At 43.6% G+C, this 25091-nt stretch overlaps 1 protein-coding gene across 16 annotated transcripts in view; it reads right to left on the bottom strand.

Annotated features, from left to right (window-relative positions):
* ESRRG (estrogen related receptor gamma) overlaps positions 1–25091 on the bottom strand; it is a 563558-nt gene that overhangs the window by 274500 nt on the left and 263967 nt on the right. Inside the window, exon 1 of one of the 16 annotated variants that reach the window (XM_066238119.1) lies at positions 7850–7991. The exons of 13 other annotated variants lie outside the window; for them this stretch is intronic. In XM_066238119.1, the coding sequence (XP_066094216.1) occupies positions 7850–7902 (53 nt within the window). In that variant the 5' untranslated portion in view covers positions 7903–7991. Of the gene's footprint in view, positions 1–5101; positions 5132–7589; positions 7818–7849; positions 7992–25091 lie in introns of those variants that run through there. 2 more of the 16 variants (XM_066238129.1, XM_066238166.1) reach the window with 2 other exon arrangements.

Below are 25091 nucleotides of genomic sequence, written 5' to 3'. Positions count from 1 at the left end.
AAGTGCCTTGTCCATAGCATCATATCAAAGGTGCATGCACCCAGCATGACCTATCATTGTTGACATTGGCCTTGATCACCTGGCCGAGGTCACGTTTACTACGTTTCTCTACTGTAGAGTTTTCATTTCCCACCCCTCCTCCTTCCTTACTATACTGTTGGGTAGATAGTCTCTATGCAGAGCCCACACTTAAGAAGTGGGGAGCTATGATCCTCCTTCTCCAGGGAAGATGACACAGATTATTTGAGATTCTTTTCAGCATCACTCTCGGCTCCTCATATGCCCCTGCTCCCCATTTCCTCCATCTCCCCACAGGTAAGCAGCACAGTGGGGTCCAAGTCAATACTACAACTCCAAGCTCTGCCCTCTGATTGAAATGAGAGCCACTGAATGATTTCTGGTACCTTAGGGCTTTCTTCCCTCCTGCCTTCCCCTTTTCAACAAATACTGTTTGTCTGCTGTGCCCTAGGCACTAGCAGCTTTAAGAACACAATGGTAGGTCAAGCAGATATAGTCCCGTGAACTCAAAGGCTTATAACAACAGCATTCAATTTAGCTGGGGAGTCAGGGATGGCTTCTCGAGGTAGTGACTTTTGAGTAAAGACCTGAATGGTGGCCAGAAGTGTAAGTCCATACAAAAGAGAGAAAAGAAAGAAGAGAGCATTCTAGATTAAAGGATGGCACGTGCAGACCCTGAGGTGTGAGGTAGCAAGCAGAAAGAGCTGCAGCACCACAAGCAAGGAGGCCTCGGGCCAGCCAGGAAGGGCTGAGTCCTATGAGTCCCCTGAGCTACCTGTGTCATGGAACAGATTGGGGTTTTAAATAGACTGCTGAATCTGCCAAAGGTAGAATTGATCTCGAGCATTAATACTGGACACCAGATGACCAGTCAGGAGGCCTCGCAGCAGTCCAGATAAGATGTGAGGGTAGCTTGGCTTCAGGCAGAGGCAGTGGGGACAGAGGATAAAGAACAGATGAAAGAAATGAACACAAACAGGTGATCTTGGGTGAGTGGCCTAACTTCTCTGTACCTCAGTTTCTTCATCTGTAAAAAGGAGATAAGCATATACTGACCACATGGAGCTGTGAGGTTACTGAGTTATGATATGCAAAGCACTTAAAGAAATGCCATCGTGAGAGGATGGGACATAGAGAGATAGACTCCTGCATGCACCCCAACCAGGATCCAGCTGGCAATCCCATCTGGGGCATTCAAATTGACCAAACTGTCTTTAGCACCCAGGGTTGATGCTCGGACCAACCAAGCTATTCTCAGAGCCTGGGGCTGACATTTGAACCAATTGAGCCACTGGCTGTGGTAGGGGAAGAGGGAGAGAGGCATATGGTAGCTTCTCCTGTGTGTGCTGACTGGGAATTGAACAAGGATGTCCATACATCAGGCCAATACTCTACCACTGAGCCAACCGGCCAGGGCTAAAAAATGGGTATTAATGATTGAAAATAAGTATCAAAATCAGTCACGCTGTCAATCCTTTCAGACACAAAATGAGAAAGCTTGGCTATATCATTTCCAAGACTCTCACCAGGCCTGAGTGGATCATATTCTACACCATGATTCTTTGCTTGTCTGGTAGGGCCAGAAGTTCTTCCGCACGCTGTCCTCAAGAACTTCCTCAATAAATGCTACTATGTCGGATTTAACCTCTACCATTGCAATCGTCATCATCAGACCCTTTTCAAAAAATATTGACTGTGGATGAAAACCTGTTTTATGTGAAAAAGAGGAAGGAATGAAGAAGTACAAATTGGCAGTTAAAAAATTGTCATGGGGATGTAAAATTCAGAATAGGGGAGATAGTTAATAATATTATCATAACTATGCATGATACTAGGTGCGTGCTGGAACTATCAGGGGAACACTTTGTAAAGTACATGCTTGTCTAACCACTATGTACACCTGAAACTAATACAAAATAAGAAGACTGTAAACTGCCATTGAAAAATAGGATTTTTTTTTTTTGAAAAAAGAAGAAGTGCATTCCTAAGGAGTTCTGATGAATATAAAACTGATGTTTCATTTGTAAACGTGTCTCATCAGGACCAGCAGGATTTGGACCAGCACCTCTATGCCTTGCACAGAGACCCCCCTCTTGGTTTTCTGCCACTGCAGTAGGGGAAGAGAAAGTGGTTCAGGATAGACTCCACCCCAGCAGGCATGGACTGGCCAGTGGCGCTGCCCGTGCCAGCAGAGACACACTTACTCGGGTGATGTGCTGACTCAGGATCAAAGGGCGCTGCTCACCATTGACTCAGCCAGGATTCCAAGGCACTCACAGTGGGGCTGGTGCTACGCTGGGGTCTATGGGCGGCACTGCAAAGATGGTCCCGGGTCTACAGGAGCTTACAACTGGCATAGGGGGGCAGAGGTACAAAGACTGAATATAAGATTGTTCAAAATTAGGAGTGATTTCTCCATGCAGACTGCAGATGGACAGGATTTCAAGGACAGGGAATGAGGGATATGTAGTGACAAAAAGAACCAAGAACATTGGGATATATTACCATAATCAAGTTCTTACACCAACAAAAAGCTTGTAAACTCTCAACCAACAGGACAAAACGTGGCCTCTGCCCATCTTGGGCAGAGCTTATTTCCTCAATACAAACACAGCCTAGAGGAAGCGACCCAGAAACATGCCAGACCCTTCTACCAACCTGGGTGAAGTTACCCGCAATGTGAACTGCAGATTTTGTCCATAATTTGGCATTTCAATTTACGGAACGCTGAAACTGCGCAATGTTCTCCAAAAAGGGGTGCCTGCCCAGACCCACATCCATTTGTAAGTTAAAAAAAATGCTACTCTGTGGAGGGGAGCAGAGGGGGAATCTCAGCATCTCAAATAAAATTGCAGTAAACCAAGAAAGGAATCAGAAGTGCTTGAAGGTGAGAAAAAAATAAAATAGACCTCCCCCCCCCCCAAAAAAAAGGAACTAGTTGTAAATGAGCTAACATGGCAGGTAAGTGGGAACTAATAAAACTGAGGATTCTCCTGAAAACTTAACACCTCTCCACAAAGCTGTCTGCCCAGTCAGGAAAGCATTAGCATCCTGTCACCAAAGCCCCAACACATCAAGGATATGAAGTCTGAGAACCTCCCAGAACAACAAAGGACCGCACCCCCAAGCAGCCAGGAGCAAAGGGGCTTTCTCAACAGCCCCTCTGGTGGTATCTGGGGACAGGAAACATTTGCAAAAGCAGGAAGAACACAGGCTGGAGGGACAAGGAGGTGATCCATGCAGGCGACTGGGAAGTGCGAGCCCAAATTCTCCAACCCACTTTTTTACAAAATGACAATTGATAAACTGGGAGGAGGGGGAGTCTATGTGGTGGGATTGTGAAAAGTCAGAAATGCATCCCTCTAATAAGGGTAAGTCATTATAGATGGCCTTCTGCTTTCAGAAGAAACATCATTTTCTCAAATTGAAACACAAATACAGGGGTCTTTAATTACTTTTGGGCCAGAGGCTCCTCTGAGTGCTGACGAAAGCCGGGGACATTCTCCTCAGAAAAGTGCACATGCTCACGAAATTTAGCATTCAAGTACCATAGGATTTACAGACTTATATCTCTGCCCGTCATCTAGCCCATCCCTGTCTTGGCTCCCCCTTGTTGTGGGGGCCTCTTTCTTATCAACTCCTGAATTTATAAACCCATGTGCTAAAGAAACACCAGGTTAAGATCTCAGATCAAGAGGTGTAATTTGTTATCAAATAGAACAGGAACTACAGTAAGCCTCCCATTTTATTTATTAGGTTGTATACATTGGCATCCACTTAATTTCACACCAATTCTTGATACTTGGAAGCTCATCCCTACCTCAGAAGTGACCTGGCCTATTTATGTTTCTGTTTTGTCCCTTTGCATGCAGTTGAGGCACACCATCGCTCAAAGATAATGTGCAGACAGAAAGCAGAGAGAATTTTATTTTCTAATGGTGAGACAAAATGAGTCCGTTTTCCTCTTGGCAACTCTGGTCATTGGTATGGTTGCTTATTCAGTCAACAAACACTGTATATCAACTCAACATTATAATGGTGGGAGGTAGCAGGTTTGAAAAAGAGGAAGTTCTTCCCCTTGGAAGATCTGACTGTATGGCGCAGTGATGGGAGAAGTGGCAGAATAGGTGTGTCACAAGGTCCTGTGAGGACACTGGGACACCACAGAGGACAGGTTCTCTCTGCTTGAGGAAGTGGAGAAGTTGAGCCACATAGTGGCTGGTGAGATTTCCCCAGGAAGCAGAAAAGTCACTTGGGTCACAAAAGCACTAGCAGTGCACATCCTCTCAGGGGAAGTGGCAAGGGAAGTGTGCTTGGAGCACACCGGGTGTTACAACAAGAAAGTCACAAAAGGAAGAATGAACTGAGTGCTCACTTTGTGCCCCAAAATGCCAAAAGCTACTTGAAAGTCTCAAATAAAAAGGAGTTTGGAAAGCGAGTAGAAATCACGCGAAAAATTAAAAAACAAAATGAAACAAACCCCTATATTCCAGACCAGCTACATAATTTGTGGGACCCATGGCAAAATGAAAATGTTGTTAGAAACAACTTCAGAATTTCAAGATGGTGACAGCCACGCATTAAACCCTTCTAAGCACTGGGCCCTGTGTGTGATTACCCAGGTCACACGGCCATGAATCTGGCCCTGATTACATTAGGAAACAATGTCAGATGTCTCATCTATTTTTATAACCACAGATACATAGGCCACATTTCTCAAAATGGCGCCCATGAAGCCCTTACTATGTCATAGCCCCCGACTGGGAGCTTTATTTAATTTTTTCATCAACTGTACAGAGTAGATGTTACCACCCTCCACTTATAGATTATAAAACCAATGTAAGAGAGGTTAACTAATCTACACTAATGGGCAGCCTGATCTTGTACACTGGAAGATATTCCAATGGCTCTACAGCAGGCCATAAATCAGCGAATGTTCAACAGTGACGAGCACATGGGTGTTCTAATTTCTTCGCTAGGGGTTCATCTTTGATGGAGCCATAGAAGTCGTCATTCCGAGAAGTCAACCAGACTGTGCTTCAGGAGTGAATGAATGACTAGAGCATGAAGGACCACCACTCACCATTCCAGTCACACCACCCAGGGAGTCCCAAGATATCCACCTCTAGGAAGAAGTAAAGTGCCAGCAATGCCCAGAATTGTCCCTTTTCAATACAGACATAGCTGTAAGGAAAAGAACTATACAATGTCACATGAGAAACACTGCATTGCATGGCACACACATGCTATATGAGGACAGGATTTGTTTTAAAAGAAACTGTTTGATTTTCAGAACCCAAAATCATTTCTGACGTCTCCCTCCAAGTAATTGTTTCTGGAAACAAAGGCTCGCTAGAGTATTCAAGCTCCTCAGCATGCCCCCTCCCCCAATACCCCCATCAACATTGCTGAATAATCTACTGCAATCAGTGAAATTCACTTTTTTCACCAGGAATCAGAGTAAGAACTGGCATGACCATAACATTAATTCAACAGTGAGAACCAAAGAATCTAAATATTGACTAATTGTCCCTAGATTTTTAGATTTTTATACTTTTATTTTTAGCCTATTTGAACAGATCATCCTTGTTATAGTTCGGTGATGGCGGTAGTGGTGGTGGTAGGGGGGTTGGTGGTGAGTTCAGGGCCTTCTGTCTTAGCTGCCCTCATACAAACCCCGGACATGCTGTGATTAATAGCTCTACCAGCCATGCCTATTTAAAAACTATTCCTATGTGGACGGCAAAGGGGCCACATAGTAAACCCATCAAGCTCAGGGGAGGTCTACATTGTGGCCTTGCAAACTCAGAGACCTAAATTAACCACCTAGGATGATCTGACATTAAAACTTTCTAACTAACAGTGAATCATGGAGGGTAGTCATGTCCCAGGCTGGTATTCTCCCTGACAAAGGTCCATCTTTGCCTCAAATGAGTCTGCCTACTGTCATTTTGCATCTGCAATAATGTACCTTTGGAATGTCAGGGTAATTTCCTATTATTTTTCCGGACCCCTCAGTGCACCAGGGCAGAGACTACACAACCCCTCATTGTTATTACCAGGTTAATTATTAACTGTTGACAATTCTATACCAACCAATGTGAGAGAAGTATCTATCTACTCAGTTTGCTCCTTACCAAGCCCAGAGATGTCCTCGCTTTGCTCTCTCCGCCTCCCTAATCCACCACCAGTAGATTTCACGTAACCCCGTAAGCCTCTGCCTCTGATCATCAAGTATAAAATAAGGTGTGAAACTGCCATTCTCTGGGGCATTTTCTCAATCCACTGAGATTTTGCTTTTTGGCAACAGTTGTCAATTTGGCCCAAATAAACTCAGAAAAATTCTTATAGGTTTAAGCGTTGACAGCTACTTTATATCTTTTTTTATCTTTTTCCCCCCCACATTCTCCCTGACTTTCTTGGACCCTGATCTTCCTCCTCAGCAGAAATTACCTACTGTTGGAGTTTTATTCCCCACTCTCAAGCCATGGACTTGGTTCCATGGTGCTTTTGTTTTGGGGAGCTTTTGTTAAGTTGGTGATGGGTTTATTAGAATTAAGCAGGGAACTGACCCCAAAGCCCTATACAGGTGACTCACCCCCAGGTCACTCCCTTCTTACCACCACCCCCATTCCAAATCCACAGCTGGAAGGCGAGAAGAAAGAAGAACATTCGGCCAACCTGATGATCCACCCACCCACACTCAGCAAAGCAGGGCCTTCCTTATGCTGATGGTACCCAGGAAAGGGAAGCTGGATTTTCAAAATGACAATCTCCTTCATTAATTTATATTTTAGCCAGCGCTTCTCAACCCTGGTTAGCAATGCCTTGTCAATATCCCATTCAGGTGTCACATGGAAAAACCTACGAACCCCGGGCCGGCAGCCAAGCTGACCGGTGACTGACACTTAACTGAGCAAAGGTTTGCTCTGTGCCAAGTGGGGCTTCGCTGCACAAAAACCAGTAGCAACGCGAGGGTGCGGGCTACTGTCCTAACAAAGCAGCTTCCACCTGGCGTGCTTGGGCTCGTGCAACCAGCCCTTAAACCGAACGCAAAGGGCCTGTGATCTGGGTCCTTCGTCCCACCCACCCTCACCGTTTCTTTTCGGAGTAAACCCTGGTATTTTCCAGGGGAAAACAACCCACCAGCACACTTACATCACAAATCCTTGCACCCTTTTTAAAAAGGCTGTTGAAAATTTATTAACTGGTAGGAGCAATCAGTTCATGGCCCTACCACAAAAACTCTTTTATTTTTAAAATGACTGAATTAAACCTGTCGCCCAAATTTGTGCTTTGAAATTCCTGCTGGAGGATCATGCCTTTGAGGGAGTGACTTAAAAATAAATAAATGAAAAGAATTTGAAACGATCTCCCTAGGTACAAATGCCCACACACATACCCCTCCTCTTCCCTACCCAAGACACCATTATATACAGAAGCAAAACACTCTTGTTTCAATGTTTCAAATTCATCTCCCAAGCCAGGTCCAAATCTAACTGCCATTTCTCCCTCTCTCACTGCAGCGAAAGCCCATTAAGCATTTACAAATGGATGAACATCGTACTTACAATTTTGGGATGTGTATCGTATGGTAAAAAAATAAAAACTGCTATGTTTATATACTGCTGTCCTTCCTGTTCAAAGACCACACCACTCTTGGGAAAAGCTGAAGAAACTAGTGAGAAAGCAAGTCCTTTCCACCGCACGGGCATGTGAAAACTATTCTCTGAACCGAGCTGTAGTGGCAGTTAGCAGTCTGTTGTTGTTTGAGAGTTTGTCTCCTAGGTCAAGTTCAGCCCAAAGCCAACCAGATGGTTTAACATCTAACCTCACTGAAAGCTGGGTGAGAACGCGATTGTAGAATCGAACACCTAGACTCATTTCCCCCACTTCACGTGTGACAATGGAGGAGGCATGAAGAGCCACACAAACAGACAGGCCCCCGATTTGCACATCCGTCGAGGCAGTGATCAGTATTCCGAGGTAGAGCGTGGCTAACAAGACAGCACTGGAGTGGCAGAGACAGGGTGCTGGGTTTTTTAAAGCGCCAGGCACTGGTAACTTGGAAGGGAGTTCTGTTCCATTGCATCAGACTCTGGGTCACCCGATAGCATCCACCTATGCGAGCATCAGGAGTCTGGGCAGGTCACGAGTGGAACGCTCTTCATTGCCAGCTAAACTGACATGGGCTGGTGTCATAAGGATCACTCTGTATGGTTTGGCCAAACTGGTGGTCTCGGGCGCATACAAAAGGTACGGTCTGTCAAACTGAAAGTCGTTTGCCCAGCTGAGGTGTTAGGTTTCCACAGTCACAGTTGGCTAAATCTCTGAGTTAAAACACTGTGATTTGTAATTGGAGAAAAATAATTTTTTTTCCTTCGGGTATGTTGTTTTGCTATGGCCCTTTTCCTGCCACATTTTTTTCTTTCTTTCCTTTTGAAAGGCATTTGTGCCCAGAGTAGTACTACACAGGGATGGAAGTAGGGTCTCCCTGTCAGGGACACAGTGTGTGTACCAGGTTTGACACACAGGGAGACAGGGAGACTGTTGTAACTCCTTCAAACCCAGACCTGGTTGGCTGGGAAAGAGATCTTCAGACTCATCCCTCCTTTCCTCTGCAGGGCTTGGCACCCGGACACTATCATCTAAAGAAAGCCTGTGTATTTAGCTATAATACATCAAACTACTGCTCACACCCAGCTTCCCGCAAAGCTCCCTCCTAACATCTCTGTTTTCTGCCCACAGTCTGTGCGAGCAAGTGGAACAGTCACAAGCACAACCTGCTAAGGGCACAGCCTTTGTCTTCTCCAAGTTCTTTCTATTTCAGAGGCTAACATGCAGCAATTAGTCTAATTAATGTGAAACAATGAGCTGTGTTACCACTTATCAAATTGATTGTTCCCCTATCAAAACAAAGCAGGCTGGCTTTTTGATGTAATTTCAAGAGATGATTTGAAATGTCATGTTGCTGCAAGCCAATTACCTTATGACTAGAGTCACGGTCAACGGAATACATAATTAGTGTGAGTTTGGGAAGGTTGCTTACCACTAGTATGTTAATTAACTGTCTTTTGTCATAAAACAAAACAAAAAAAAGGTTGCAAGGGAAGGTTCTGAAATAGGTCTTTTTATTTACATTTCTTTGTGCTTATCAATGCAAGGCATGACAATGCAAAAGAATAGGAAAATTTTAATTCCGCTGCTTCAAATTAATACTCAGCTGCAAGGTCAGGAATGACGGGAGGCCGCACTAGCAGTCACCTCACTCGAGTCCTGGCCCAGTGTATTACATTACTTGTGGAGTTAAATTAAGTATCAGGTGAAAACTCAAATGGAAGAAATACTGAGTCGGACGAAACAAATCCCCTACTTTTGAAGCCTCACGTGCATCTTGCAAGAGCTGGACAGCACCTGGCCACCCTGTGAAATATATTCAGGGTGTGTCTTTCCTATTTCACTCTTGAAATGTGAAGAGAATAAGCCCAAATGATGTGATTGCCATTCCCTCGCAATGGTAGAGAATGCCTAATGGGCACCTGTGGGCTTGTAATGGAATTCTGCCTGAGTCCAGGGCCCCAGAACTCATTTGTAGCTGCCCCTCATCCGAGCCTGCCCAGCAATTCCACAAACTTGACGAAGGGACCGATCTCTGTAGTCCTTGAGCGCCACGGCATGATGGACGCAGCTATAATCAGTGACTGACAACTCACAGTCGAGAGCAAGGCAGCCTCTGAGTCATGTTTGACATGCATATGTAGTAAACACACTTCCGCTGTGGAAAACAAGTTGGAAATCCCCCAAATTTTGATGCTATTGACCCACTGCCTGAATGGCATTGTTTTTACCTGCAAAGACAAGGGCACCTCTATGGGCCATCCTGTGGTATTCCAGGAGAAATGGGTTGTCATTATTCTGTAAGCATCCCAAAACTTTTCTTTGGTGATTTCTTGGTACATGGGTAAGTCTTGTACTCATGAGAGTGGTCCATAGGACTCACAGACAGACAACGCTTTGCTAGTAGAAATATTAAGTTTAGTTTGCAAACTAGATTTTTCATCCAAATTTGCTTTCATTTTCAACATAGTCTGTTTCTGACAACGTTCAACATACTTAATACATTCTACCACAATGTTTTTTCTTTGGGGATATGTTTTGCATTTTGGTGATGGAGGGCAAAGAACCTTGGAGTACAGAGATTTGACAGAAAGGAGTCAGGTCTCAGTTGTGTTTGTTGGGAGAATCCATTGAACCTCTGATAAACTCTTCACTTCTCTGCCAATAGAAAAGTTTATCGCAAATTGTGACTAGAATTTTCAAAGGGGGTTTGTTGGGAGGGAGATTTAACCCAAGACCCCTGGCTTGTGAAGTAGTAATAACTACCCTTTCTTGAGTGTTTTCCAGGGGCCAGAACTAACCCTGTACAGGCATGGGCTTAGCGTGTGGAGTTGGTACACAAGGGAATACATACACTAATCTCATTGCTAAGCATGGAGTTGTTAGAGTGTTTGGAACATCCCCACTTTGGAATCAAAAGTCATGAAATCCTGGAATAAATGAAATCTTAGAAATGTAGTCACCCAACCTCCCCCCTGTTCAACTTAAAAGTCCTCCTACCCTGGCTCTGACTGAGCAAAATGAGATTCCTTTCAGAGATGAGTCTCTTCAGGGGGATTTAGAGACACATCCAAATATGTTACAAAAGTTCTTGGATCCTGGCCAATACGAAAATTTAGAATTTCTGGTGTTTGGGTTCTAGGGTTACTCTAAAGCCAATGTATAGAGTAGGGTCATGTGAGGTGTCAGAGCATCTGGGCTATGGTCACTTAAGAGGATGAGGTGAAGTCCATGTAAAATGTCTACGCTGAAGAACTGTCCCATCTGAACTAGAAACTTAAATGTGTCTGGAGCACAGGTACTTAAGAAATCTCCATGTAACAATTTGGAGACTGAACTGTCAGGTTTGGTAACAATCATGTGTAACAGCTCACTGTGACATTACCACAGCTCTGGTCTGAACCCATTCCTCAGCCCCTAACTTCATCACACAGAACATCAAGCTTCATTTCACATAATTTTTCAAAAAAATTTTTTTCTAATTTTTTTGAAATGGGAAGGAAAGAAGTTAAAGAAAGAAGAGGCAGAAGAGTTGTTAGGTGGCCAGTGGTCAGCTTATATATGTATCTGTGGACAAGTCTACATATTTATACACCTGAGCAAAATTTATGTATTACCTTACATTCTCACAATAATCCTGAAGGGAGCATACTATTTTTCCTAACCATATCTTTTTTCCTCAATGTTAATGGCAAATCAAGAGTTAGAAAGGATAATTAATTCAACCAAGATCCTCAAACTAAATTTGACTCCAAAATCTACTCCTGTTCACTATACAGGCTATTTGGTGTGTTTAGTGTTGTTTCTAAATTTTAATGTACTATTCAAACTGAAGAAGGGCTCACCTGCTTTGTGCTAGTAAAAGAGAAGAAGAAGAAAGAAAAAGACCTCTGTTCATCATTAAAAGCAGATCCCAGTGACTTGGGGGCTATAATGAGCAGCGGCTACAAAGCAGTGTGATGACTTACATTTCTAATACCTGAAGTCTCGCGGATTGGGGACTACAGGAGACCTGTGCTGCAGCCACATTTCTGTGCTGAATCCAAAACATCTGCCCTTGATATGTCAGAGAACTGCACAGCAAATTACTGCGTTCAGAAAACAGGGCACTTTCTTCTCACCTTAAACACGAAAATTCCTCAGAAATGTTTTCTTCGGGCACTCAGCAAACCTGAACACCTCCTGCACAACAGAAGGGCTAAAGCAGAAACAGGGTCTTTGTCAACAGATCTAACAAGGTGTTGAGCGCCGGGGCCTGAGGGACTGTTGAGCCCCTCTCACTGCAAGGTAGACAAGTGCCCTCGGGAGCCAGGGACACATGGCGGGAGCAGTCCCCGCAGACACACTGTGGAAATGTCAGTCAGGCTCGCAGTTGGACTCCACCACCTCTCACAGAGCTAAACATCTCTTTATGTCAGGACAGATTGGGCACGCCTCAAATCTTTCTTTTTCTTTCTTCTTCTTCCTCTTTTCTCTCACTTCAATGAGATGAGCACGGGGAAATGAGGGAGGGAGGGATAGAGGAATGGAGAGGGACAGCTCAGTTCACGTGAAATCCCTGTGACACAGCTACGTGCCTGGGAACTGTTCTTGGGAAGTCGGGATCTTTAGGAGAGCAGTGGCAGAGACCGCAGCAGCCGTGGGCCCAGGTCACCGTTTTCCCCGTGTGTATCATCAGGACTCACACTCCTTCCCCAAGCTGCCCCCCTGCCCCCCGCCCCCGACTCCCAGACAGGCATGGATGCTCTTGTGCAAACGGCAGAGGGTGCCTGACTTTCCGTCTCATGCTATTTCTATTGCTTTTGGCTCCTGGCCACAACCTGAAGGTCTGTGTTCAGAGTGTGGATGTTACAGAGCCATCCTGACATGACTTGACGGAGGTAATGCTTCTATATGGGAAGTTTCAAAGAAAATGGGAAAAGTCTGAAGAGGGCCTAGCTGGGCAGAAGGGAACATGGCACATGAGGGGGAGACACAACCTTTGGGAGAAGCCAGTGGGATCCTCAGAATGCATTTCATAAAGGGACAGAGTGGCATTAAGAGTACGTGGATCAGCGCCAAGGGTTTCTATCAAGTATATGTGATGCATGGTCTACCTCACATATAACATATGTAATATATGCATGTACATGTAATATGTAATGTCTATGATATATGTGCATGTATACACACACAGACTTTTGTTCAAGAATTAACCCAAAAAGCAATACTTGGGAACAAACCATTAGCAGGTGCACAGAGAAACAAAAATGGAACCTGCCTTCCTGCACTGGTCAAAACTGACGAGCCTGTTTTGAGAGGCAAAACAAGTCTTCAAAACCACAGACAGTTAAAATATTTGATTATTGAATATATGAGCCCACACACATAGAATCTGAATTCTACAAAGATTCCTTTTTTTATTCAAAGGGAGACCGCGGTGGCGCCGGAGGAAGTGTTTGGTATGGGAGAAGATTGAATCTATCAAGTACAATGAGATAATATAAATATTTCATTTAGGCATTATCATCGTTCTTTATGATGATGAGAAGACATTATTATCATATTTTTTTTATTCCAACTCATAAAAAACGGTCCATCTTCCCCATTTGTAATGGGCTGCAGCACACTAATCTGAGTTTGGCATGAAGCTCATACGAACCACTCAATATTTTCAATATAAATGTAATGACTTCTGATTTTAGGGAAAAATAACAATGCTCAAAAGAAAACATTGCTAGTTAACTCGAACCTCTCCTATTGGTCATTTATGTAAGCAGGCGCACCGGCAAATAAATAAATAAATAAAAATATAAACTTTCTGCATATTCATCATGAAGAAGACGGCTGATAATCAGCAGGAGAGACAGCAAATTTCTTCTTGAGGATTAGGCTCCAATTGGTTGAATTTCAACACCAACCCGGCACTTTTACTATTAAGTCAGCAGAAGTAAGTTCTTACATGCCATGCCACTTACGACCGGAGAACATCAGGCCAAGGGAAAAAGAACACGCTGGAATAAATTGTGCATTATTTCTGGCATTAGTTAAAGGAACAGAGCATTATAAGAAAAAAAAATACAGCCCCATTGATTTTTACAGGTGTTTAATACAGATAAGCTGAAAAAAAAAAGGGTTTCCATTTTAAGCCCCGTGATGGCTAAAGATGCATTCAAATATGTTCAAAAGCAATCTAAAAGTCTTCTAAAATGGTGTTTAAGCTATTCAAGCAAAACGTAAATAGTTTTTGTCATCGTTCTGAGGAATGTAGAACAAAGTTAGAGTCCGAGGAGCTGACTCTGGTGACCTGCTGGCCACGGGACAATTGGGGGGTGGGGGGTGTCAATAAAACAGAGGCAATACTGTGTATCCACCGCAGGATCACAGGTGATTTAGAGCAAACAGTAGCAGACAGTCCTTGGAAAGGTAGGAGGCATCATTACCCTGCAATTCTCTAGGTCCCCCTCTCACGAGAAGATCCTGAATGAAACAATCAAGTTGTGAGACAGAACGGTGTTTGAGAGTTATGACGGATATTAAATCCATAATTTTTTTTACCTTGTTTGTTTTTAACACACTACTTTTAAGTCCATGTGGAAAGAATAGGAAAAAAACCTTTTCTTTTTTGCCTTTATCTGATGACACTAAGTGGATACCTTTACATGCTTTGTGAAAATCAAATGACAGGGAAGAAGTTTATCTTTCCATAGTTACTGAATAGATAAATGTCCTATTTCACCTATTTTGGGGGGCTATCAGCCTTTAATTTCTGCAGAGATATTTGTTTACACAATATATTGCATAATAAACAAAGCAAGACTGACAGCAATCTTTTTTTAAAAATTTTTTCCAATGATTGAGAGAGGAGGAGGAAAGAAAAAAAGAGAAAGAGAGAGAGAAAGAGAGAGAGAGAGAGAAGCATCAACTCATTGTTCCACTTCATTGTTCCACTTAGTTGTGCATTCACTGATTGCTTCTCATGTGTGCCTTGACTAGGGATTGAACCAGCAACCTCGGTGTACCAGGATGACACTCTATCTACTGATCTACTCAGCTGGGGCCAACAATCATTTCTGACCACATAGCCACAGCATTTATAAATGTTATAAGACAATGAGAGATATTCTTGCTTTGTGTACTCTTCCCTATGTATTATGACTTGTCTTTTTTTCATGAGCAGTCAGTCTTTCTGAGAAACACACTTTGATAACTCTGGCTCTAATATAAGTCTAATTTCTATAGAGCTCGCATCCCTTGTACATATTTTTTTCAAATCTATCCCTTCCTTTTCCTTAATTTGGCCTGATATCATCCTCTCCTTCCCTTTTCAATTATGATCATATCCTAAGTGATCAAAGTCCCCCTGGTTGGCCCTGGCTGGTTGGCTCAGTGGTAGAGCGTCGGCCTGGCATGCGGAGGACCCAGGTTCGATTCCCGGCCAGGGCACATAGGAGAAGCGCCCATTTGCTTCTCCACCCCCCCTCCTTCCTCTCTGTCTCTCTCTTCCCCTCCCACAGCCAAGGCTCCATTGGAGCAAAGATGGCCTGGGCGCTGGGGATGGCTCCTTGGCCTCTGCCCCAGGCGCTAGAGTGGCTCTGGTCATGGCAGATTGACCCCCTGGAGAGGCAGAGCATCGGCCCCTGGTGGGCAGAGCGTTGCCCCTAGTGGGCGTGCCGGGTGGATCCCGGTCGGGCGCATGCGGGAGTCTGTCTGTCTCTCCCGGTTTCCAGCTTCAGAAAAATACAAAAAAAAAAAAAAGTCCCCCTGGTCAATGGACCCATAAGCATAAATTTAGTCCCTCTTCTCTGTACCATATAACAATGAGGACAGAAATGACAAAAATGTGGGTGGAAGAAGTTCAAGAGACAAGAATATTCCTTTCATAACAAATACAAAAATAACTCAAACATCACGTTAACCAGGACAAAAGAACTCTCTACAGCTGAATTGTTTAGCACAAGTCCTATGGAATCTGAGCTCGAGGGGTAGCCAGAGTTCAATTGGAGAGGTTAATTGTCACAGTGCCCAGTCACTAACAGATCCCGTGAGCAGGACTGGCTGAGTCATGCTCTGGAGACGCCCAAGTGGCAAGCCCACAGCTCAGTTGCTGCTGTCTGTTAAACACATGATATGAGCACCTAGAGGAGTAATCTTGCCCGGCCTCGTTAGTGATACTCCTGGACGCTAACCAGCTGAGCTGAGACTGTCTGTGTCTCAGAGTTTCCACATGTAAAATGTCATGGGACTCACTTTCTGTCGTCGGTGAGATGGGGATGTGTAAAGGCTGCCTTCATAATATCAAGCACTTAGTGGTACTCTGGACTTTCCTTATACTTGTCATATTCTGGACTCTAGTTAAAATGGGTTCAGGGACTATGACTCACAAAATATCAGAGTTTATATTATTTAGAGTTATACCAGCAGATAGCTTTTTATTCTACAGAGGTGGGGGTGAGCGGGTAACAGGAACATGAGCAATGAACCCAGAAAATCAAGGTCTGAATCTTTGCTTGACCAACATTGACATGCATTAAATTGTCCATAAATGCTTAAGCATGCTCCATCAATAATGGCTGTCATTTTTTTTCTTTTGTATTTTTCTGAAGTGAGAAGCGTGGAAGTAGAGAGACAGACTCCTGCATGCGCCCGACCGGGATCCACCTGGCATGCCCACCAGGGGGTGATGCTCTGCCTATCTGAGGTATATTGCAATCGGAGCCATTCTAGCACCTGAGGTGGAAGCTATGGAGCCATCCTCAGCACCCGGGCCAACTTTGCTCCAATGGAGCCTTGGCTGCAGGAGGGGAAGAAAGAGATAGAGAGAAAGGAGAGGGGGAAGGGTGGAGAAGCAGATGGGTGCTTCTCCTATGTGCCCTAGCCAGGAACTGAACCCAAGATGTCCACACGACAGGCCGATGCTCTACTACTGAGCCAACTGACCAGAGCGGCTATCATTTTTTATCTGGGCGTGTATTCCCCCAAGTCCCGCTTAGGTGGGGGAAGATCACTTCTTTGGGCAAGAATTGCCAATCTTGTGAATGTGAGGACTAGTGTCTTAGTGATATTTACTGGTGTTTATTAATGTATTATGAACCTCGGCTGTGGATCTGGATCTTGATAAGGAGATTAAGCGGACTAATATGTCATTTGTTTCAGAATGCCCACTTTCCTGCCCGCCGTACCACTGACATCCCAGGAGTGCCTCGGCCCAATTATTATCCATTTTTCATTATGTGCTAACGGTAGTGCTAATGTGCCCAAATGCCTCAGCTGCTTGTGGTGGGAAAACAAACAAACAAAAATGCCCACAAAGCACCCAAAAGCTCCTGTTCAACTCAACACTTTACTGTCATCATTTGGTGAGATGGCACATCTCCCAGATTGCTGGACTGCATTCTAACAATCAAACAGAAATAGCAGCCAGACAGCACTGTGGCCATGAGCGGCAGACCGGTGCTGTGTAGTACTTATTTTGGGGGGGTTGATGGGGAATTCCATCTGTAGGATAAAATTCACAACCTAGAGGGAGCTGAGTTATTCCATGCCTACACACACAAACTGTTTTGTGTGCTTGTTTGGGAATTGCGTGTCAAAATCATTCAAATAACTGGTGGATGCACTTCTTCCTTCTCAAACAACAACAACAACAAATGAATAATCGATTGTTTAGATAACTCCAGATATGCCTTTGCAAACCAATTTCTGAATGTAGACACAAGTCATTATTAATAGAAGCAGCGTAAAGATTCCTCACTGTATAGGCTTTTAAATACAACCTTGTAAATGGCTTCTAAGCCTGCAGTGTAATATTTCTGCTACTTCCTTTGGTCTGTTTCACTTTGAAAATGTGCCTTTTTTGCTTCTCCCAGGAGTTTCTGTATGGCTTCAGGCAAAATACTCTAGCGTACGTTCACAGCTATAAACTGTAAACATTTTTCCACCTTATTCTGTCCAAGGCTCAGAGCCCATCTCAATGTCTGTGGAGAGTTTCACACACACAAGCCTCCACAGACTGATCCAAATTAATCATTTTGTATTTATTTTATTTTTTCACTGAATTTTACTGGGGTGACACTGGTTAACATAATGATACAGGTTTCAGGTGCTCAATTCTACAGCACATCTGTTCACTGTACTGTGTGTTCACCCCCCCAAGTCAAGTCCCTTTCCCTCCCCATCTATATCCCCCAGCCCCTCCTCCACCTACCCCCACCCCCAGCAATCACCACACTGTAAGAACTATTTTTTTTTTTAACTTTCCAATTTCACCAGCAAAGTAAAATGTCCACTTTAAAAAACCTGATCATTTTAGCTGTGGACATAGATACTGGCCAAAAGCATACTGTATTTTTGTTGTTGTTCTTGTTGTTGTTGTTTTATTTAGTTCAAATGTGATCGGCTTCCAGGATGAGATGCCTCAGGTTAAGTTCATTTCTACAAGGTTATTTCTTACTGTTATTTTCTTAAATCCTCCCCTCACTTTCATATAGAACAGGCACATCAGGAGCTTGATTGGGGATGGGGGTGGGGAAGCATAGAGCAGTGGTTATCATCACAGCATGAGAGCCAGAAAATGAGACTCCTATTGTTGGCCACGTGGTCCTAGGTGAGTTCATGACTCACAGCCTCAGTTTCTCTGTTTATAAAAGGAACGCAACGAACACCCTATGAACGAGCATGCCACAGGGGTACAGTCAAGGGCCGGCCACATGGCAGGCCCAAGCTCAGCGCTTTAGAAGCCTCATTTAATTTCTGAAGTAGAGACTATAATCCTCCCAGTGTCACAAAGAAGGTCACTGAGGTCCCAGAGATGTTCCACCCCTGGCCCACGGCGGCACAGCTGAGAACTTAATCGCAAAGGCTGAGTGCCAACCCTTAGGGCGGCACTACTCCCCTCGTGATCACAAAGGCATGGTGTGTGCTCATTGCCCAACCCAGAGAACTTGCAGAATGGGGGCCAGGTGTGCCGTCTGCTCTTGGAGCACTGTGCCTACTTATCCCACATCCACATGCACTAGGCCACTCCAGCGTGGGGGAGGACCACCCGGGCTCAGACCTCTCTGGCTGCCCTGCACCTGGTGGCCCGCACATACTGCTGTTGCAACAACGGCCAAGCTGTGTCTGCCAACAGAACCTGAGACCTTTGGCTGCGCTGGGCGCAGCTGGTGGAGGGCGGCTCAGATTTCTGATGAGCTGAACACAATAGAACCGCCCTGACGGTCACGCGACGATTTTGCAAAGCATATGCTTGCTGCTAATTTTTCTAGCCTAAGTGTGTGGACTATTTAAAACTTCCCCATCCCACTCCCATTCTTACAGGCCTTTCTAGGTTCGGTGAGGGGACGATGGGGCATAGACTATTGGGTGTCTCCCCCCACCACTGCACAAGGAACTCACGCACAGAAACCGGCTTCCAGAGGGAACTGTTGACAGCATGCACACCAAATGGCATGCGTGCAAAGTGTAAAGGAGCAAGGCTGGGTTCCTCCATGGAAACCTGGTATTGGCAGGAAAAGCCAACTTGAGCTTGATTCACCAGGATGACAATGGAATGCCTCTTTCACTCCTAGGATGCATCTCAGGTCTCAGGGCAAACTTGCCAAAGCAGGAGCAAAGATTTTGAAGTTAGCATCATATCTTTGGGGTGCTGCGGGGAACATAGTTTTACAAAGAGCCCTAGTGCCTGGTCCCCAGAGATGGTGGTCACTGAATACATTCCATAACTGTGAGCTTGGTGAGAGCTGTCAGTAGCTGTAGCCTGTGACTTTGGTTAAGCAGTGAATAGAGAAATAACGTCCTTCATGATTAAGCCACAAATAAATGAGCAAGGAACAAGGAACGCTACAGGAAAAGAATCAAAATTTTCAGGAACACTCTAGTAGTTTGAATGGGTCAGAAATAAGATTGCAATTTGTTCACACCTGGCTTTCCCGAAACTCTTGAGAGTGTACAGGCCATTGTTATATCAATATTTGTATATTTTAAAAACTAAACGAGGCTAAGGGAAAACTGGTATCAGCTAAAATTTACCCGTAGGGAGGATAAAAGAGAAATCGCGCACATAACTTTTTTTTTTTTTGGTATTTTTTTTTTCTGAAGTAAGAAGCTGGGAGGCAGAGAGACAGACTCCCACACGCACCCGACCAGGATTCACCCGACATGCCCGCCAGGGGGTGATGCTCTGCCCATCTGGGGTGTTGCTCCATTATGGCTGGAGCCATTCTAGCACCCAAGGCTGAGGCCATGGAGCCATCCTCAGCACCCGGGCCAACTTTGCTCCAATGGAGCCTTGACTGCAGAAGAGGAAGAGAGAGACAGAGAATAAGGAAAGGAGGAAGGATGGAGAAGCAGATAGGCACTTCTCCTGTGTGCCCTGACTGGGAATCGAAGCCAGGACTTCCACACACCGGGCTGATGCTCTACCGCTGAGCCAGCTGGCCAGGGCCTCACACACAAAACTTTTAAGATGTTTTTAAAATCTTCTCTCCATGAAGAAGCCATTCCGAGAAGATAAGCACTGAAGATTTGCTAATAAAGACAGAATATCTTCCCAAAGAAGTCCCATAAGTAACATAGAGCATATATCAAGGCTCCTTTATCTTATTCATGGTTTAGAAAAAAACAACTTATTTTTGGCCTTTATATATTCAAATATTCTCTTGACACAATGCTGCTTTCTTTGGTTCAAAAATCAAGACTAAAATGTAAAGGATTTTGTAGTGTAGTATCACACAGTGCATCCTGTTATTAAAAAAAGGCAAACAAACAAATAAAACCCGAGGAGCTTAGTGAGTCGATGTAGAACAGCTTCCTTAAAGAGAGGGAGGAATCTAGGGCAAAACTTGTCCTTGACATGCATCAAACAATGCCTGTAAGTTGTGAAGGACCCTAGGAAATTAACTCGCCTTCCTACAAGTATTGAAAACACAGCGACAAGATGCAAATGAACTACTGAGCTCAATCCTTGGTCTTTAAAATGTATTTCAATAGAGTAGCCGGTATATCCACTGAGTATGAGAAAGAGGTACAGAAACAGCATTCTGAACAATGAATTAAGAATGCCCTGTCCTCAACTTCAGCAAGAATAATAAACGCAGAAAAGATTATGAGGTGAGCCTAGCTCCTGGAATTGTAAAATAGCTTTATAGGTCTTCTAATAACAACTTTTACTCCAACCTTACATAAACAGGCTTAGATGATACAAACATTATGTGGGCTGTGTGGATACCCCCAGGTTTCCTAATCATGTTTAGGGATTACTCGCTAGAACAGAGACATTTCATTCCTATTGGGCCGGGGGATTACGGCGGGGAAACATCTAATATTCCATTTTTTAATTTCATGCATTTTTTATTTACCTTTAATGATGCTGTATATATTCATCATCCTGAAATATTAAAACAGTATGAAAAAAGTAATAAATTGGTGGAAAATTTAGGGAACCCGCATGCAACAGCACGCAAATCATACACGATCAAGTGCTTGATACACATTTAAAATTACTGCCTACAACGGCAAAGCCAAATTCCTGGCAGATTTCTGAAGCACAAGTCACAATAAGAAGATCAGCAGAACAGACTGAAATAATAGAATATTCATCCCTCTAATCCATATGCAATTCTTTAGGACTCTTTTTTTTTAACAATGCATATGAGGTCTGACTGTATTCAGGATTTAAATAAGTTGTCTCCCTCCTCCCTGCCCTTCTCTAGTTTCATTAAAAAAAAAAATACATGTATATACAGTTATCATTTCTGCACTGCTGCACCAGCGAAGACAAGGTTAGCGTGTTCCCTCACACCTCACATGAAACAATTGCATTTTTCAAACAGCAAAAGTTTTGAAAGGAAATGCAATTTATTCTTCCCACTCAAACCTCCCGGAACAGCTTGTTGGGAAGGAGAGTTGGGGTTGTGCTAGCAGCAGTGTTTTTGTCATTTAATCACCAATTAACTGATCAATGAAATGTTGCTTTTAAATATGGACAAGCAGGAGCTAAAGGTTGGTGGCCTTTTCATCTCTGTTTCATTCGCTTCCCTGGCAGACACATGAGACTGTCTACCGGGGAATTCATAAGTACTGTAACAAGGAGTAGAAAAGTCAGGAGGAATGAGCCACCATCCCCTAACTTGGTCTGAGCACTTCTGGGAGAGCACCTGGGAGTGTGGGAACATCGCGTGCCCGGTAGTCAGTCCAGATGTCAGATGCTTGGTGGCTCCCTCTCTCTCCTCTTGGTCTGCGTCCTGACTGTTCGTGGGAATAGCAGGTGACTTCTAGTGGGTGCGGTGCTTTAAAATGAGCTTCTATTGTTTTCTTTGCATAATCTGATTTCTTTTTCCTTTAATGAGCATTTATTGACTTCTAACAAGGAGCAAAACCAATGAAACAGAAACTAGTAAAAATGTTACTTATTCTTTCAAGCCTCCTTGTATCTCTCCTTCTTTAAGAGGGTCTTCTTCTGTTCACCCAAAAGAATCAGTTTCTCCTTCACACTAACACAGCTAGCAGGTTTCTTGTGGCCCAAGTTACATCCTGTCTGGTTGGTCTGGTCCTTTGCCTTATAAACTTGCCTTTTATAGAATTAAGTCCCTTTAGGGCAAAGGCTAGGTTTTCTTGTCTATTACTCTCTCTTCCAGTAGTGGTCCCATCTCTTTCCACCTCGGTGGGCAGTTATTAATTTGTTGTGGTGGTAGCTGAATGGATTCAAACTGGTTTTATTCAATGTTTTTATTTCTGTTATGCTGACTGGTTTTTTTTCAGCTCACTATGCCTATTAGGCAATTCTATTGGTTAGTTACTGTGAATGTTGCTAAACACAAAGACACACATCTTTAAAAAAAAAAATAGAGACGTGCATGTCCTACGGCCTCAAACGCTGACCCTAACAGAAAAGAGAATTTGCAGCTCAGCAGAGCAATGAATACAGTTACAGGATGCAGAGCAGATACACACAAGAAAGTGTTAGAAACAGGAACTCCTGTTATCACCAGGCTGTACAAAAACGTAAGGGATGTGAAGCGACTATGTGACCAAGAGGAGAAATAGGTCTTCCCTCCACTCTGACAACAACAACAACAAAAGGAGGTTCTGTAGAGGAAAAGAAGTCACCATCCTCGAATATAATCAATATGAACACTTAGCCTGGTAGAAAGTTAAATGAGAAGAAAAGCCTCCAGGAAGTTCTTCCATTCCAGATTCCGGCTCTAGCAGTCCTTTGCCAGCCCCACTGTCATTTGCCTGGCAGTAATGTCCCCAGCCCTTACAATATGTCCCAGAGTCAAGATCAACTGAGAAGCCATCCAATTTTAATCCAATTCCTTCTTGAAGATTTTAAGCATATTTCTTCATTTCTCTTTAAAGACACAGTAAGATACTCTAGGGGGAAATCTTCCAAATATGGAGTGATGTATGGCAAGAGGAAAACAGGAGAAAAGAACTTACTAATGTGGATGTAAATTATGGGGGGAAAAATAACAAACCCTAATGTCTTTTTCTACCCTCTCCATCTTATGTCAGAACAAGCCACCTTCAATTCTAATTTTGACATGGCGATCCTGTCTATGGCATGATATCATCTTTTTTTCAGCTCAAGTTCCCATGCAGTAAGCCTTTTGACTTCAGGCAATCATTCAAGAATTCAGGCTTGTTCTCGAGGTCTTGTGTGAACCCAAATGTGTCAGCCCAAAGCAGGTGCTCCGGCTGCTCTGAGATTCCTTGCTGAGTACATGCAGCGTCTGGCTAAAGCCTCTTACAGACAACACAGGGCTTTGTGACTTAGTCAAACAGACTTCTTAGGGTTAATGAAGTGCCTGAAATTTACAACCAAGTGACAGCAGGTCAGGGTGTCACATAGGATGGGGAGGAGAACGGGGGGAAGGCTGATCATTTTCAATTCTGCGCCACGTGTCGAAGCCATTCCCAAAAGCGTGTCTTCCCGTCCACATCTTCCTTCTCTCACCTACCTGCTCTCTTTAAGGTCACATGAACTTTTGCTTTTCCTGCCTTCATGGTCCACTAAGAGTTTATCAGAGGTTTGTTAAGAAAATACTTTTAAAATAAAGGACATCATGATGTTTTGAGGGCTGGGCTTGACTCATTTATATAAAAGCGTGAGCTAATCTTGTTGGGACAACTGGCAGAGACACAGGAAAGAAGAGTCATGGGCAGTTAGTGCTGTCACCCCTCACTTCTCTGTTCCCTCTCCCTGACACAGATGGGTGCTGTACCCTCACTGGTAAATTAAAACTTCCCTCCATCTAGCCCTCACTCTCTCTCTTTGATGTTGTTATATAATAGGGCTGTCAATTCAATGGGTAGTCCTCTAAAATGCTTTATCTATTCAATGGAACCATTTGAAATAGTGGGGCTAATAATGGTTATATATTTAAATATTGGAAGTAATGGTCAAATATTGAAAATGCCATCGGATGCAGCCTAACCCGTTGTCTTATTTGAGCCCCACAATGATGTTCTGTGGTAGTAGATGCAATGCCCTCCATTGTACGATCACTGTGCTGAGTAACATGACCAAAACTGAGCCTTACAGCTGGGATGCTATGGATTCAAAGCACAGACCTCCAACCTCTGAAGTCCCTCAGGGACTTACCTGTACCTGGCAGAGCAGGTAGGATTTTGACACAAACACACCCACCTTTCAAGTGCTTGGAAACTGGTAACATAGATTAGAGGGTATCAAACTGGGACCATCTTTCTCTATAAAGATGGAGATGTGTTTTTGTAAAGTTGTTTGAAGATGACATTATTTGACAGTAAATCTTCACTTATTCATAGATAAGCATTGTAACCTAGTAGCTTAAAAAGTCACTGTTCCAAAATGGAGTTCCCTGAAGAAAAAAATGATACTCTCCAAGAATCAGAATAGATAACAAGTTACATAAAATAACTAATACTTGGAAGAAACCAATTTTCTAACAAACCCAATTAAAATAATCTCAGGCATAAGTGAGATGACCAACAACAAAGGAAAAGTTAACTCTTAAAAACAAATAATGATATTAAGGTTGTAATTGCACTTCTTAGGAAAATGCTCACAAAGTAATAAATTTAAGGAAACAGGTACTTAAAGCAATAAATACTTTTTCCCCCCAGTCCTTCCCTCTCAAGCCATTCAACCCCCTGCGCACACACCTTGCTGTTATTTCACTAAGTGAATGAGGCATGTGTGTGGAAGGCTTATCTTTGAAGTCATTGAGGATTTCTGCTGCTCCTGAGGCACAGGCTGTTTCCAGTATCATGGATTATCAGGGTGTTCCTTCTTTTGTTTATATAAATGGGCCAATGCTGTTGAAATACTTCAGAGCACTTAACCAAAACAAACAGAGCTCTTGAACTTTAAATAGCCAACAAGAAGAGCTATTGACAAGTTGGACTTTACTTAGCAAATCTTGCTATCATTTAGAAACATAATACAATCTTTCAGATTTACAAAGAAGGCTCACAGCCCAGCCTCATATCTT

The sequence above is a fragment of the Saccopteryx bilineata genome, chromosome 1 (assembly GCF_036850765.1).
Source record: "Saccopteryx bilineata isolate mSacBil1 chromosome 1, mSacBil1_pri_phased_curated, whole genome shotgun sequence".
NCBI classification, from domain to species: domain Eukaryota; kingdom Metazoa; phylum Chordata; class Mammalia; order Chiroptera; family Emballonuridae; genus Saccopteryx; species Saccopteryx bilineata.
This window is presented reverse-complemented; position numbering and strand designations above follow the sequence as displayed.